The 17412-nt window shown below is 33.6% G+C and overlaps 1 protein-coding gene across 2 annotated transcripts in view; it reads left to right on the forward strand.

Annotated features, from left to right (window-relative positions):
- Positions 1-17412, forward strand: part of LOC134531150 (serine/threonine-protein kinase D1) — a 157764-nt gene that overhangs the window by 11099 nt on the left and 129253 nt on the right. The window contains exons 2-3 of one of the 2 annotated variants that reach the window (XM_063366769.1): positions 423-607; positions 9932-10070. In XM_063366769.1, the coding sequence (XP_063222839.1) occupies positions 482-607; positions 9932-10070 (265 nt within the window). In that variant the 5' untranslated portion in view covers positions 423-481. The remainder of the gene's footprint in view (positions 1-422; positions 608-9931; positions 10071-17412) is intronic. The other variant, XM_063366770.1, reaches the window with a different exon arrangement.

Raw genomic sequence — 17412 nt, forward strand, 5'->3', positions numbered from 1 at the left:
AGATGTATTTAGTATTTAGCAATATAAAGTATTTGTAAATTCTTTATTTGATATAATTTGTAAAAACTGGGCAGGCATTCTCGAAGATGACATGTTAGATATGTGGTTTGTAACAATTCCTCAAATGTACTCATTCACTTGATTTTTTTTTTTCCAGTATAGATTTTTTCATAAAATAGCTTTTATCTTTAATATTATGTAAATTATTGTATTATCTCAAAATGTCTTCTTTTTTTTAGTTTAAGCAGCGTTTTATAATCTAGAAGTACAATTGTGGTCAGCTATCAAAGGTTAAGATGACTGTGCAATGTATGTTTGGGATGAAGATGATTGGTCAGTGTAAGTATGAATGGTTACAGTAACTTCTTTATAGATTTAACGTTTTTGCAAATGTTTGCATGTTAATGTCATGTTTGTTCCAGTAATGGACCCGGCAGCACGCACAGCTGTGGGCAGCAGCTGAGGAAGTGTTGCTTGCAGGATGGAAGGCCCGGAGGTGACGTTCCTGTTCCAGCTGGGGCTGGCGCGCGACACAGTGTCCATCGCAGCCAGCGCGCTGGGGCTGAAGACGCTCAAGGATCTCGCCTGCGAGTTCATCAACAACAAGGTACCACTTCTGCTTAGTAATTCAAACATTTTAACTAACTTTTTCCATGTAATTATTGTAGCTGACCTAACCAACCTTTCACTTTAGTACGTATTATTTTTCCAATTTTCCAGAAGTTGTTACATGATATAAAAAAAATTTTTTAGTGTGAGTCTAATTCTCTTTCTTACTATTCAGTTTTTGTATTTTTGGATAATTTGATATTGGTATTTGATTCAAACTAATAAACTGATATTTGCACAGGCCTAGCCAACAGCATATCAGTGGGAAAAGTCACAATTTTACCATTCCCATGGACAGCAGATTACTTACCAATCAAACATAGATTTATAAGTAGGTGTGTTAATTGTCATCTTTATTATATATTCACTATCACTATCCCATGATTTAGGGGTTGCTACTCCAAAAAAAATCATCCTGAAAGAAGTAGAATCTGTTAATAAAATGTGTAAAATTTTGTCCTTTGCTTGTCCCAATGTTCCTGAGAGAAAGGTGGTTGGATCAGACATAAAAGTTATTTTGTACCATTTCTTGAGTTATTTATAGTACATATATGTACTGTTGGCATTCTTCACTGCTGGCCTCTCATGTCTGTACAGTGCTGGTCAACGGGCAGTATGCATGACTTGTTTATGTCTAAGCTGCGCAATCACATGTTATTTATTACTCCTGCCATAGAGTGAAACATGGGTATAAGCCAGCTTCTATTTTATTCTGTAAATTTTGGAAATCCTCTGTGCCCATTTTTTACTACCTAGTGTTTCTATCATTTATTTGATGATATTTTTATCATCCAACAACAGTTTCTGGTGCAAAATAGATATATTTAGTAGGCTACAGCATTCTGATGCCTATTAGAGATTCTATTTTTCTCTTCTTACTATTACAAATACTACTGCTAAAAGTTTTTTTGCATGTTCATGTATGGTACACATATGCTGATAATATGTTTTCTATTAGTATAAAATTTAAGGTTTTTTTCAAAACCTTTCTGGTAATTTATAACATTTCTCAATTTCACCATTCCTAGATTTAAAAAAAAATTATATCTATAATCTGTATACTCTTCATTTGCAGCATATTTATTGCATATGAACCAGACATCAAACAATAATTCATTACAGTATAATTTATGTTATATCAACTCAAAAATATTAATTGCATTAAAATATGCTCTTTGCATTAACTAAAATATTAGTTGGAGCTTAGAGAACAAAAATTTAGGTGTACCTAGTGATTTTTTTTATGTACCCTAATTGAAGTAGTGTATAAGTTTACTATAATTTGATAAATTTTCATTTGCATTTCGAGTGAAACCAACACAAGTACAGTAGTACCTTTTGCATGATCATTTATGTATGTTGGAGTATTACCTAGTGTGTAACTTCCATACACTACCTCTGCACAAAGAAGTCACCAAACAATTTTAAATGTCCTTATAGGCCTGCTGAACAGGCTGCTACTGCCATGTACAGTGTTTAGTTTCAGGTCAGTCCTACACTGCAAGTACTTCTTCCTTCCTGCAAAGACAGGCGTACGGCAGCATGCCTTGCTTGTTCAGAAACTCTTTTTTCACCTGCTTTTACTCAAATATAAATGTCAGAAGAAATATTTTCCTCCTGTTCTAATGCTTTTATTGCACACTCTGATACATAAAACATTGAAAGTGCTAACCAATATTTTGCCAGTCTTGTCTCGAAACGTACAATACCTCAGTTTTCCTGCCAGTGACACACTCCTGAGGACAAGAGACATTCCAAGCAGCCAGTGGAATCCGTTATGTCTGTAACTCTTCATTATGACTTGGAGGGTTTTATTAGCTCAGAATAGCACAAAGCGTGGCTTTACTGCTAGAAAGAAACTTTATTTGAACACCTAATAACCCTTAAATAAAGGTCAATGGTGACTGTTATTTGGCTGATTATAGTATCATCTCAAAAGTTTGATTGTAATTGAATTGAAAATGTTTCTGTATCTGTATAGTACATTTTTAATAGAATGAAAGCCCCTGTAGAAAGATGAAAGACTTGTATGTTATAATGGTGATGATAGGGCGGAAAAAAAAAACATATTCTGATAAGCAGGATGCAGATAGTTTTTTCCTTAGAAGCATTTGCCAGCCAAACTTTGCAGAAGAATAGAAATTAGAGCTACGTATTTAATGGTTTGTTATTTATATGATTGAAGTTGACACTGCTAAAAATTTCAGAGCAAAACGTTGTACACAGAAACTTTCAGTGACGTATTTGCAAACAGGCATGAGAGCACTGCTACCCTGCTCCCCACGGAGAATTTGAAGTCACTCCACTGTGATAGCATGGTCTCTCAGCCAGTGGAGAGATGCCTGGATGTGGGCAAAATTCAAAGTTGCACTCTACCGCTCACGCCTGTAGATTTGCTGGGTTGTGTCTCTGGACATATATTCCTTAAAAGAATTTGCTTGTTTTGAAATTCCCTGTCACTCATTAAATTTATGCCCAGATATTTCATTACTAAAGACAAGATTTTATGATTTTTATTTTTTGGCCAATTCGGTTCTTAAAAAAGGAGATTTCAGTGTTATTGTTTTTATTTTTTAACTATTTTGTTTTTTCGTAAAGATAGCGTAATATTGAACAAATCTGACTCTCAAATGTTTCATTACACCAATGTCACAAAATGGTGACATTTTGACGAATGTATGATATACTTTTGCAATAATTACAATACATATAATGATTTATAGAAGATTTTCCAACTACTCTGAACAATAAAAAATAAATCAAAAGTATTTGAGGTACTTGGAAAATGTACCAATGTCATAAAGTAAAAGTGAGTTACTAATAACTGTTGCAAGATTAAAATTAGTAAAATAAAATTGGAATCTATTTAGTACCATATAAATTTTGGTACAAACTTCATGCTAAATAAATGAAATGACTTTCTTTGAATTTATATATATTAAAAGATTATGGTTTTGTGATTTGAGTTAGTGTTTTAGTTATAAATGCTGATTTAATTCATGAATTTGTTGCATTTCGGTGTTATATGGTTTCTTGACATGTTTTCCGTGTTATTACAGTTTTATCGTGATTCACCTTATAATCTTGTCCCTATTCATAACACTATGTTACACACACACATACACACAGACATGTATGTATATGTTACGGTAATGCTAGAAGAAGAAGTAAACCTAGGTTTATCCGGGTTAACTTAGCATTATCCAAGGATGTAGGATAAAGTCTGAACAATCACCAACATAAATGTGAATCAAGAGATTACCCATGTACACCTAGGTCTACCCAATGGTAGGTGTTGCGTCATTTTCGAGCAGGTTAGATAGTTTCAGTGTAATTTAAATTTATAAATAAAATAAAGTTCAGAAAGGTAATGGATTTCCTATTAATCACATAAACTCTTGTACTATGTGTACAGTCCACTATATATTTTTTTTGGTACTAGCTAGAATTGGATATAGTGTTCACTTTTTTGGTCACGAAAGATGCCAGTGCATACTAAACTTAAGCCGGCTTGCACAGTCAAGTAAGTAGACCTTGAGCAAAAAATTTTGCATTTTAAAGGTTAATTAAGAGGAGTAATACTCTCCTTTGCTTCAAGTTATGGCCTTTGAGTATAATTAACAAACATGAGTATTTAATTTTATTATTTTTTTGTTTTACTTAATGCATGGTCAGAGAACTTCCATAATTTTGGCTCTGAGAAAGGGGTTTTTGTTTGTTTGGTTGGGTTTTATGTCACGGTGATGCACAGAGGCTTAAGGCAATGCGATCTTCACGGGGAGGCAGCTCATTGCTCAGGAAGGAAAGTCGGGGTGCCCTCGTCACAGGAGCACAAGCATGGGCCTTGGTGATCACGCCACAGGACCCGCCTGTCTCCCACTGGAGCTTGTCTGTGGACGTCTCTGCAGTGTAGCGCATTGTGAATATCTATCATCTGCCATCATGAAACAGCATGGATTAAATGAAGTAAATGCAGTTTGCCATTATCTAGAACTATGGAACTTTTTAATGAATTGACAAAATACAATGTTCTTGAATTTTTTTGGTGAAATAGAGATTCAGCGTGATCCATTCCAAGTACACACATACAAAATTTAATTTAATTGTTGGGAGTGACTTAAATGGAAAGTAAATGAAATGTGTTGAATTTCATAACATAAAATATGAAGCTGTTACATGAAACTTGCAAACGGTTTAGTTGTAGATTTGTCGATGAGCTGAGTGCAGCTCTGTGAAGCTAGTTGTCGCACCCCAGACCTGGGAGTGTACGTACGTTTCATAAACACTTGCAGAACTGACTTGTATGTCTAACTGTTACTGCTGACTATTAGTTACTGGAATAACATCTTTCAGACATAAACTGATTTTAAACTGCTTTTTTATTAATGCTTCATGAATATTCACTAGTCATTCTGGATTGCCATTTCCAGACGAGAAAATATTATACATGTTGAATTTACAAGCAAGTCACAAATAACCTCTTTACTGACTCCAAAACAAACACATTGTCTGTTTGCAGGTACCGAAGATTGAATATTGAAAATAGTTCGCGATTAGGTCCCGATGTTGCACACAATCACTTGGTACGAGCTGAAGGAATTTGTCCTTTCAAACAAAGGAGAAGTTCATTCTATCCCTGTTGTCTTCTAATACCGATGACTCAAAAAATTCTAGTGGAAAATTTGAAACTATAAAAGGGTTGATTACCCTCTTTTATCGCATAATCGTCGCATGTGCGTAATCGTCGCACCCGTATATTAGGGCGTCAAAATTTGGATAAAAAAAACCTCTCGCATAAACGTCGCATGATGTTTTTGGTCCCGTTATTAGATGCCGAGCGCTTTGTGTAGGTATCTTTTCCGTATAAAACGATGTATTTTAAAGTATGTACATAATATTTATTCAGAAATTACCATGTAATTATTTAAATAACGGAAATACGAAGCTGTCTGATGTGTAAATTTTCTTTTCAAGACTTTTTAAACGTTATAATCTTCATTGTTTGTCTGCGTCGCCGCATTGTACCGCTTACAAAATTGTAGCCAGCGCTCGTTGCAATCATTACTGTTTGGTTATGTTGCTTCCCGTATAGAGCGCGCACACGTAGTCGAATATCGATATCTCGCTGATTGCATGCAACGCGCGCTCTCTATGCTGAACCGAGTTAACTACATTTGATATCCTGCTTCTCTAATTCTCATGGAACAGACCAATATTTGCTTCAGCTCATTCAAACAAAGAATCATAGCCAGAAAAAAAAAATTACTGAAGAAAATTATCTTACCACATTCATTTATGAACAAAGAAAAACAAACCACACTTAAATACGTGAAGGCACATAAAATCATAAATACACAAACATACAGGTAAAAATAAATCCTAGGGGCTTATTCACTTTAACGCAGACAAATCGTCAGAATAACTTAAAAAGCTTGAAATAATGTAAATCATGATTATAAAACATGATACAAAAAATGTTATTAAAATAATATCAGAAAACCTTACCGTAGTACTGAATATATTAATAATAAATTGTTAATTAGACCATTTAACAAGTGGGAGGGGCAGTAAACTAGGTTGTTACATAGTGTGTGTGGGAAGCAAGTCCAGGGCAGGAGAGAGCTGGCTGCTCGGTACGGCACGGTGACTGGACAGTAGCAGTAGGTACAGTTAGCTGCTCCAGTTAGCCGAGCAGTGCGACCTGAGGTGAACAACCTTCACACTTGGTGACCTACATTTGCCGAGCTACGGCTACACGACTGTGAAGATGACTGTTGCTTTCCATTCTTAATACTTCATTTACCCTCAAGTTTAAATAAATATATAATTAACTGATTTGCTGATAGGCTGATTTGATTAAGTAGAAACATTATTTTCAGCATAGGCCAGATGTACTAAGGGTAGCACATAGATATGTAGTGATATTTATCAAAAAATATGCTTTTAAAATATTGTTTTATGTTACAGTTTTCACTTATGAAGTTCATTCCAATGATAGCAGTTAATTGCAGTGTTATTGATGGCTAAAGCAAGCCTGATGTGGAAGTGTTATTGTACATGTCTATCAACTGTCAAAACTAAAGCTCTAGGTGTTCATGCCAGTTTATATTAGGATTTTGTTTTTAGTATTTTTTGTCCACATTTGTATGAATTTTAAATCCAGAACAGTCTTTGACTGAACTTTACGAAAGTTAGATTTACAATTTACATAGTTGCAGACAAAAATCAGAAAGGCAAATGTTTTTCCAGTGACTGATATAATGATTCGAGAAAATGTATAAGTGCAAGAGTTATTCTTATTTTATATTTCCCATGGTAAAATTCTTTTATATTCATTATTTGGTTTTAAACTTAATTTTATATAATTTCTTGAGGCTCCAGTCCCCTTCCCGCCGAGAGACTTCAGTTACATTAAACTGAGTGTGTGAGTTTGTGTGTGTGTGTGTGTGTGTGTGGTTGTGTGGTATGAAAGCAAAACCTGCTACACGAGTGAGTGGAGTCTTTCATTCAGGCTGTGATCGCTGGCAGCATGCCTGTGGTAGTTCAGGTTGGTGCAGGCTTGTGGAAGTAGGGCACAGAACATGGGTGGGGGGTACATGACCTTGAGGGGCTAAATGCCTGCTGCCCAAGGTCACAACCTGTTTGGCTGCACACCATCCGGCATTCCCCCCTCCCACCGGCATGCACTTTCAATGTGCCCGGTCCACTTTCTTTCCCCTTCAACAAAACCAGGTCCTCGCAGCTGCTGATTGTATGTATTGAGAAGTGTACTCTGCTATGTATTGGAAATTCAAAATAAAGTTCATGATGCTTTCATAATTAAAATATTTATGCATGAAATTAATTATAAATATTTTTACCCACTTCATTGGTAGTTTGAAATTATTAGCAGACCCACATTATTTCTTTATTCGTCCAAATTGTTAAGTTGTAGCTATTAGAGCTCCTTAACAACCAGCCAAGGCATATATCTCTTGTACTAAATTGAGGTGGCATTTTGTCTGCAGTGTGGGCATATTTGAAATGCTCTGGGATTAATATAGGTTACCTCTTGTATTTACACCCTTTTCTTGTGGAAAGTAATGAAGCACATATTTCAATTCTAGGCTACATATATGAAATGCATATTGCTACATTTATTCATTCTTTTCTTCTCCTCTTGTGCCTCTCCTCTTGTCTCATCCATTTTTACCATGGCTCATTTATTTTCACCTACTGGTTGAGGATGCTCCACTTCGCTAGGTTTCTCTTTGGTACGTCTGTGCAATTCATTTTGGTCCAGTTCATTCTAGTACTTTCTCACTCATTTTAGTACATTCAATAATGGATGTTGGGTGTACATTCTAGAATGATCTAATACAATGATTGACGGGTGGTTGGTTGTAGCTGATCAGTGGCCGGTGGTCAACTCGTAGGTGCGCGCACACACACACACTCACTCAATCTCACTCTCACTCTCCAACTCTCACTTTCACACACTCTCTTCTGCCCCCCCCCCCCCCCCAACTTCTTCTACAATCTTTTACTTTTGTCATTTACATTAACCTGGAAGATCTTATCTTCTTTTTGTGCTTCGTGACTGTTCTGCATCTGGCTGAAATTCTATATTCTTTCATTGTGATATTTCTGCTATTTTTCAAACCTTTTCACTTCAAGGGCCAATAGAGGGAGATGAAAAATGTGTTGGTAACATCAGTCACTAAGGAAAGGGAAATATGGGAATCTTTATAAAAATAATGTCATAGAGGATTAGTATAAATTTATTGTCAACAGGATTTATCGATTTCACTGTTGATAAAAATATTGGTGATCTAGGATCGGTAAGCCATTCGCCTCCCACCAAAGCAGTCTGAGTTTTATTTTCAGCTGGATCGAAATTGGATTCTTCGGAAGTAGAGACGTCGAATGCCTGTGGGTTTTCTCTGGGTACTCCCATTTCCCCTACTCCCATTCATTCCATCAGTGCTCCATCCACAACACTTCACTCCTCATTGTCTTACTAACACAGAAAATAGCAAACACATACATTTTACAATTATTAAAAATACAATAAAAGAAATTCTTTTAGGACATCTTTCTTACTCTCTCAAGGAATTCTTTAATTTGATAGGAAATAGAGGAATAGAACTGTTCTTTAGTTGACCTGACATCTTAGTTTATAGTAACTGTTACATCTATTGTACATATAATGTCTAAAATTTGCTTTAAATTATGAAAAATAATGTGAAACAAATTATGAAAACTAATGTATACTCTGAACAGTAATTTTTATAGAAATGTACTTTTATTGTCTTTAAGGAAGGAATCATGTTTGTATTTTTTAAATTTATGTAACTATTATGTATTGCATGTGCATATATTTTTATATGACTTGACATGTCGTATATCCTGGAGTCTTGACTCTATGCTGGATCCACAGAACAAAAATAAATAAAATTAATAATTACGTTGATGTCAATGAGATGTTAAAGCCCCGATTTGTTCATGCTAGGATACGTTGAGGTCATAGGTCATTTTGTTTTAAATGAATTAACTAAATGTGGAACTTCTCTAGACAGCTTGTTATCAGTGCCACCTCTGAATAGAATTTGAATGTATGTCTTAATTTGTTGGGAAATGAAATATGGCAATTAATATTGTAGTGACATAATCATTCATTTGCACTCACCTCATACAGAACTGATTACCTATATTGCTTTGTGTACATTTTTGAGACAATTCTATAATATTGTGTTTGCTGAAATATTCTCTAGGTGGTTTTGAAATAACTTTTCATTGTCAGGATGTAGATTGGGGAAGGTAAAAAAATAGTGGTTTTTGTTATGGTTGTGTTAAATATATTTTTATAGTTCATAATATAAGAGACTATCAAATACTAGTATATGATTTAACTTTCAGGAAATTGTATAAGGTATAATAAGTCAGCTAGCAAGCATTTGCTAATACTTTGATCTAGCTGCGATTCACATCAGTATTATGTTTATTACTTAGTTGTTTTTATTATTGTTTTTACATTTTGGTATTGCTATTAACTATGTATGGTTTGATTATTGAAAGCATTTCACTTAGTAGTTAAATATATTTTTGAAGGTGGTTATTGTTGGGAACCTCATCCATCCCTCATTCAGATAGTGCATGTAGATGTTTTGTTTTGTAGTTCTTTCAATTTTTAATGAACCGACATCATTTAATGGACTATCTGCTTGTATCTTGTCGTCGAAACGAAAGAAGTTTTAGAGTTAAGATATACAATTCTAGATTGATGCTGAGAGATAGAATGTGATGTCGCTTGTGAAGAAGTAAAGGCAGCTTGTTGCGACAGTTTCCAGATCACGGCCTGACTCGCCTGAGCGAGCGTCTGCTGCTGTTCCGCCATGACTACGCTTCCAGCAACGTCCTCCAGCTCATCAACTCGGCCTCGGAGATCGTGGACGAGACGCTGGTGGAGATTGTGCTCACAGGTACCGCGTGCTCTCTCTCTCTCTCTCTCTCTCTCTGTCTGCGACGGCCACTGCCAGATCCTGTTGTTGTATGTGCCTGTTCCAAATTATCTTGTCAAGAAAAACTAAAACAGATAACATGTGCACAATGTGGAGCTTCAGATTCCTGCAAGGTTTAAGAATTTGTTTGCCTTGTCCTCTGCCCACAAAATAGTGCCTCTGATTTAATTGATTTGTGTGTTTGTGGCTGTAAACTATTGTTTTTTTTTTTTTTTTTTCATACTGCTGGAACATAAGTAATGTTACTATTTACAAAGAGATGCAATTCACATGTTTGTTAGGCCACAATCTATTTTTTTAAGGTTTTAAGGGGCAACAGTAGTTCATTGCTCTTTCCTTGGAAAAGTTAATTATAACATTGCACATTTAATAGTGATACATTATTGTATAATTTTTCTTAATAGTGTAACTAACTAGTACTTTATTCTAAATACATTCTATCTGCAGTGACTGATCCATCTGTATGTATTTGAAGCTTATTTTCCATTTGTTTTTGGTTTTTATTTATTTTTATATATAGGTGTGTTAGTTAAAATATTTTAAGGTGTTGTGTTAGTAATTAGTTAAGCCATTGTAAAAACATTTCCCCCTTCCCTTTTTTCCCCAAAAGAGGAAATGAAAAAAAAAAAAATTATTTACAAACGTTTTCTGTTCTTACAACCTAATATGTAACATTTTTAGAACTTTATAATAAACTGAAATTAGTTTTCAATTTATATTAATAACGCATGATTTGGTGGCTTAGAACGTAATGTATTACACACAATATGTAAGGGTTTATGCTTGTTATTATGCATAATTAATTATTTTCCTGTAGTAAAGTCAGAAGATTGATTTTTCTTTAGGGATTAATTCAACTTTTTTTTTTATCCTATAAGCAATACGGAATAGAATTTTTTAAAAAAGCTTTCTTTTATTTATGTTTGTTAGAGATGTTAATTATTCAGAAAAGTATTTTTGGAGAAATTTTCTAGTAATACGTATACCAGAAAATTTTCTAGAAAACTGAAAAATTTTCTAACCAGTTATACATCACAGAAATCCACAAATCAAAATTATAAACTTTTTTACTCAAATAGAACCAAATAAAACTTGTTCTTTACCACCTAATGGCTCATTTAACATTAGAGCGTTGGTTAGGCCCCATGCTCTCTTCTACCAACTGATAGGGACAAACAACTATTCTTTAAACATTACCTACCAATCTGCAGAAAGTAAATTAGTGTACAGTAGACTCCCGAATGTCCGGGGTAATGACTGGCAAGGGGTCTACGAAGTAACGCCCTAATTCGTTCCAGTAAAACAAAGCTCTAATCAAAACAGCGCTAGTCAGATGATTTTTTTTAAATAAGAGAGTATTTTAATCAAAATAATTAGTTTTTCAAACGGGTAAGTGTGCTTGCTGACTACAATTTTAATCAATACACTACTCCAGTTAAAATTACTGTACAGTACTAATATGGATGTATCTAAATACATTAGAAGTACATTTAAATAAATATTTAATAAATTTTAAACATTTTAATATTAAACCACCTAAAATTAAATTTCAAAATTCATGTAGGCCTACTGCATTGTTTACATAATAAGGCTTGGGCATAACATTCCTATGTAGTCACTATCAACATTACTGAGTTACAAAATAATTTTTTTGATATAGGAGATATATTTCAGTTATAATAATATTTAAAAGTGTAAACATAAGATTATTTAACCTGTTAAATTAATTCCTGACTGTTATTTACTAGAGGAGTTTCTGTCATGATTTGCAACTAAGTTAGCGCATCCTAGTAGGTGCGAGGTAAATTAGCCCTGAAAGCTTCTGGCTTTCCTTTCCAGAGCTACTGCTGACATGCGGGATGGCAGAATATAAACAGTTTAAACGTTGGCTGAAACTCAGGTGTCATTCGAAATAAATATACAATGAAGGAAGCGAATTGCTATTGAAAAAAGCGCAAAATATTGTTTGATGTTTCATCACATTATTAATGTGTTCCATTGCTCATTAATTGCATTATATTTAATGCTACACAAATACTGTTGCCATTGTACGTTCCCAGAAATAAAAAGTCATAAATTATTTTTGTGCTCATGGTTTATGGAAATTTGGCATGGCTAACCTGCAAACCAGATAACAGGCACCCGGATAATTGGGAATCTACTGTATATTGTTTATCAACCTATCTTCAATCATGTAAATCTACCTTGGTAATGGAAAACAGGAAAATTTTCTGTAAAAAAATATGTAGTTATGTTTTTCCGAATGGAAAATTTTCCTCAGAAAACTTTCCCATTCACATCTAAAATGTTTGTTCATTCATGCTCAATTTATTATCTCACGTAAGTAAAATTAGACCTGCATGAAATCTTCTATGTAAAATCATACATATTACCCTTCCAATTTCCCATAGGGGTAAAATAATGGTAAATACTAAAAATGAGTTATTAGTTTTTATATGTTTACTATTCTTACCTAATATCGTAACTTCAGCTTGAATATGACTTTTTTTTATTACTAGGCAAAACTTACAATACTTTAACATTTTGGAAAATAAAAAATATTACTTAACCTTAATGTATTTTTTTTTTCATCTTTACAGTCTTACCTTCTGTTTTTGTAGATTCTGTGATGTGAATTTTTCTTCATGAGTAAAAAATTTTACCCATTGTTAATTTTGGAAAATGCTAAAAAGGTGATTATAGTTTTTTTTAATGTACTGCTCTGTATCTTACCTTCTGCTTGTTTAGTTTTGGAATTATGATATTTATTCCCCTTTTTTCATCTCATTTATGGTAGGATTTTGAAAAATATAAAACATCACACAAAATATTTTTTATGTATGTTAATAATGTTAAGGTTTGTTCCTCTCACTTTATTTGATTGGTAGATACAAATTTTTCTTCATTAAACCAAAATTATTCTTTTTACATCTCTTATTGAAATGCATTTGTCAATAATTATAAAAGAATTTGGTAGTTATAGTTTATTAACTATTTGTACATACCTTATGCTTGACTATCTTTGGAAATAACATCTTTTACTCCTTTTTCAACCCCTTTTAATGGTAATTTGTAGATAAATGTAAAAATTACACTCTGCATATGTATGGTATTCTTGGTCAATTTCTTATCCCTTCTAGTAGAAGTGTATATATGATTTATCTATTTAAAATAACATACACCCCTTGTAATTATAAATAATGGTAAAAATATGTTTGTAGTGTTTGCATGTTTACTTTTTGTATGTCATATCCAATATCTTAACTTGAGTGGGATTAACTTAGTGTGGAAAGAGTGAGTGACCACAATCTCGACACCCTGCTGGGACTAGCAGCTACGTGCTTTAAAACAAAATTTTAATTTATTATATTACTCAGAAACAAATACGTAATTATAGTCATATTCAGATGAAAGGGGTTAACAAACTAAATTTTGGTGAAGTCATAACAATGTTAGCAATTGTTAATTATAAAATATATTTTTCAATCATCAAATAAAGTTAAAACTATGAATTCTGGTACAAACCAATTCAGCAATGAAATAGCTTCATAATATGGGAAACTATTACGATACAAACATCCAGTTAAACTTACTGTTGCACTAAAAACTAGGTTGTCCTATAAATAACTCAATAAAAATCTACAAATGATGATGATAATTAAAAATAAAATTCTAAATAAAAAATTAAAATTCAAACATCTCGCTAAAAAAATGCTATGTGAAATAACCAAAGACCAAGTTAAGTAAAAGTTAATTTTTTATAGCTCCAGGCATTCCGTCCAACTTCTAGAGTATTCTCTCTTCAACCGATAAACCAAATGTCCAGTGACACATACATAAATTTATTCATAAACATTTATTAGTTCTCTTTAATTTGCAGGGATTCCACAAAACAGTTACAAATGTCTTTAAAATATGGGTGTTTGCAAAATTAACCAACTCCATTTGCCGCAAACATGTTCTTCACAAAATAATAATTAAATGCAAATATCATCCAGGAAACTCATGACAAATTTGGATTGAAAATCATGCAAAAATTTTCCCTAAAATCTGAGACAAACATTGCACACTGAATTTGCTTTCAAGCAGCACCGTTTTCCATTCATATTGTCCCCACGGTTAACAAAACCAGTATATTTACAACTAGAGATTTCTAACACGGATTGATGGAAAGCTGTGTTAGTATCAAGTAACGTGAAAAACTTTGACTGTCCTAAATACTGAAAGATTATTATATTTTCGTGCACACCCTAGTACCCTCTTTATGAGGTAGGTGTTGGTGTGCATGTCACAACTGTAATAAATAAATAAATTATAATCTTGGAAATGGATCTAGCCTAATATTGTCATCCACCAAATGATAATCTTAAGTCATACAATATTCTAATGTTTTTTTTCCTTAACCAAATGCAGGAGATACATAAACAGAATTATTAGAAGTAATAATGTCTTCTTTCTCCAACTCGTCTATAATTTCCTTAAAGTTTCACATTTTTGGATAAGAACATTGGTATGGAACATATTTAACTAGTTTTTTTGTCAGTCAGCGTGATGTTATATGGCATTCAGTGGCGTAGCCAGGATTTGTGTATGGGGGGTGTTAAAAAGCATGCCGCCCCCCCCCCCCCCCCCGTATTAAAGTGGGGGTTCCGGGGGTCCTCCCCCGGGAAAATTTGGATTTTAAGGTGTAAAATAGTGCTATTTTAGCAGTTTCGGTACTTAAATTTAAATATTGTAATGGTAAAAATTTTATTAATTTTAACATTAAATTTGTTTGAGTGATGAATAAGAAATTAAAGATTTGGTGCTAAGGGGGGGTTTTGAACCCCTAACCCCCCCCCCCCCCCCCTGGTTTCGCCCCTGATGGCATTAGGTTACATTTCCCTATCATAGTGATTGTTACATGTCCATACTCATCGATAATCGCCTGGTTTTTGTTTACCTCCTGAGAACTCATTCTTTCACGTGCCCCATTTATACCGCCATACAAAACTTTTACTCCATGTTTGGGTTTTTCCAACACCACCCAGACTTCAGGCTCAAATAGAAAACTTAGCAGACAGTGCTTACAATCCTTTTTCAGCTTGTTTCTCCCCTAAAAAATTTATGCCTAAAAATCACATCATAAATGTGGTTAAGAATTGCCCAAAATTTCCAATCCCAAGAAATTTGATCCCAAAAAAATGTATTAATTTAAAATGTATAGAAACCTGCAAACGAACCTCATAGTTTTTCCCATCAGCTAATTGAACCTTAATTGTTGTACATATCAGTTTTTAACCTTTGCGTTACTTCCTTTCTTTCTTTAACCAAAGCATTAAAAAAAAAAAAACTCTTGACTTACAACACTCCTGCTCACTCCAGTATCTAGGCTTTAACCTCCTTATCATACATCTCAACTCCAAAACAAATTATAAACAATTTTTCTATGCATAAAATCTATATCATCATCATCATCATCATATATCAAAATATCATAGATAATCACATATCACCATATATCATAATATATATATACCATATCATCATCTCATCATTATATTTACAAAAGTATCATATTGTCATCACCATCTCATCATATCACAAAAATATCATTATGATCAATTACCAATACTCCAGCCACCTTCAAGTTTATTACTAGCTGATCTATGTGTAGCTTACAAAGCCACCTCACTGCTATGATTAGAGTTCCGTAAAAATTGTTTTATTTTTTACCACATTTCTTTTTTAAGGTTAAGCATTTTGGTTTTTTTTCGCTGTTATGATTTTTTATGTGGTTTTAAGTCAAAAATATTTGTAACAGTTTTTTGAAACTTCTAAATAAGTTAATTGAAAATATTAAATTTATTTTAGTCACTCAGTGCACACTTACAATAAAAGAAAGTTATATTAAATTCTCAACAAAAAATGTTTTTGTAACATTCACATGCAACTTAACATATTAAAATTAAAAACAGGTATAATAAGATGCTAAAAAAAACTATATTAAGTTGGCCTCATTGAAAACACAATTAAAAGATACAATATCTGAAGAAAAACAAAAGCAAAGTCACTTAGTCTTTGTTGTAAGAAACCATTGTGTATATTTCTGCATTTTCTGGTGTAAGTCGTCTTCTCCGGTCACTTAACATTACAAGAATACGTTGAGAAAGACCTCTCAGAATCAGCATTGGATGCAGGCAGCCACAGCAATTTGAGTGCAAACGTTGAAAATTGAGGATAATCTGCTCTGAGAGAACAGAGAATTTTACAGAGATCAACATTCTCGATATTTGGATCTTGAAGCTGTTCTGCAGTTATTCGCTTCAGGACCCTTAAACCTTCAATTACACATGATGGTTCCAATCTACATTCCTTTAAAGTTAGCAGTTTATGCAATAGTGTTGTAATGTCTTTTTCATTCGACTGGCCTACGAGATGTCTCAAATGTAGCATTCCACTGCAAGGATGAAAAATTCTTCTGGCAGGATCCGAAGACATCAACGTTTTCAGTTTAGTTTCACTTTGTTGAGCAGCTGTTATCAGTTTATTTACAACCTCAGCTTGCTTCACAGTTCGAAGAACAGAGAGTTTCTGTTTAATAGCATGTGAGAAAATTCCATCTTTGAGTAACTCAATCTTAGTACAAATGTCTTCCAACTTGCACTGAAGTAAGTGTGATGTCGGGAATGAAGTCCCTTCCAACAACTCTATTAACTTGGTTAATTTTGTACAATTCTCAGAAACAAAACAAGCTTGAACTCTGACTTCCTGAAGTTCATGTTGCAATCAATCATTTCATTCATGAATGCAATTATATCATCAAAATGTTTGTCAATGTACACCACTGCCTTAAACCAAGAATTCCAATGTGTTGGTACTGGCAGAGGAAACAATTTCACTGCTTGTGGGTCTTCTTTATATCTTTCACTTAAAAATGTCAGGTACGCATGTCTCCTTTTTCTAGTGTTCAAGAATGCACTTTTAACATTTATGACAAATTTTTTCAACTCCTTAAGTGTATGCTGCCATATGTTGCCTACAAGATTTATTTTATGTGCCCAACATTGTATATGGATCATATGTTCACCAATAACACCAAGAAGAGTAGTAACACATTTATTCATATATGGAGCTGAATATGTCACAATCGCAATACAGTTTTCAAACTTGACATCATATTTGTTCAGAATTTCCAGTATTGCCTGAGTGCATGTGGATGAATTGGCCGTATCCAAAACAACTGAGGAGACCAAATACACATCTTGAGCTGATGAAGGTTTCAGTGTTTTAAAAAGGATATTAAACACACAGTTTCCATTTT

Source organism: Bacillus rossius, chromosome 3 (assembly GCF_032445375.1).
Source record: "Bacillus rossius redtenbacheri isolate Brsri chromosome 3, Brsri_v3, whole genome shotgun sequence".
Taxonomy (NCBI): domain Eukaryota; kingdom Metazoa; phylum Arthropoda; class Insecta; order Phasmatodea; family Bacillidae; genus Bacillus; species Bacillus rossius.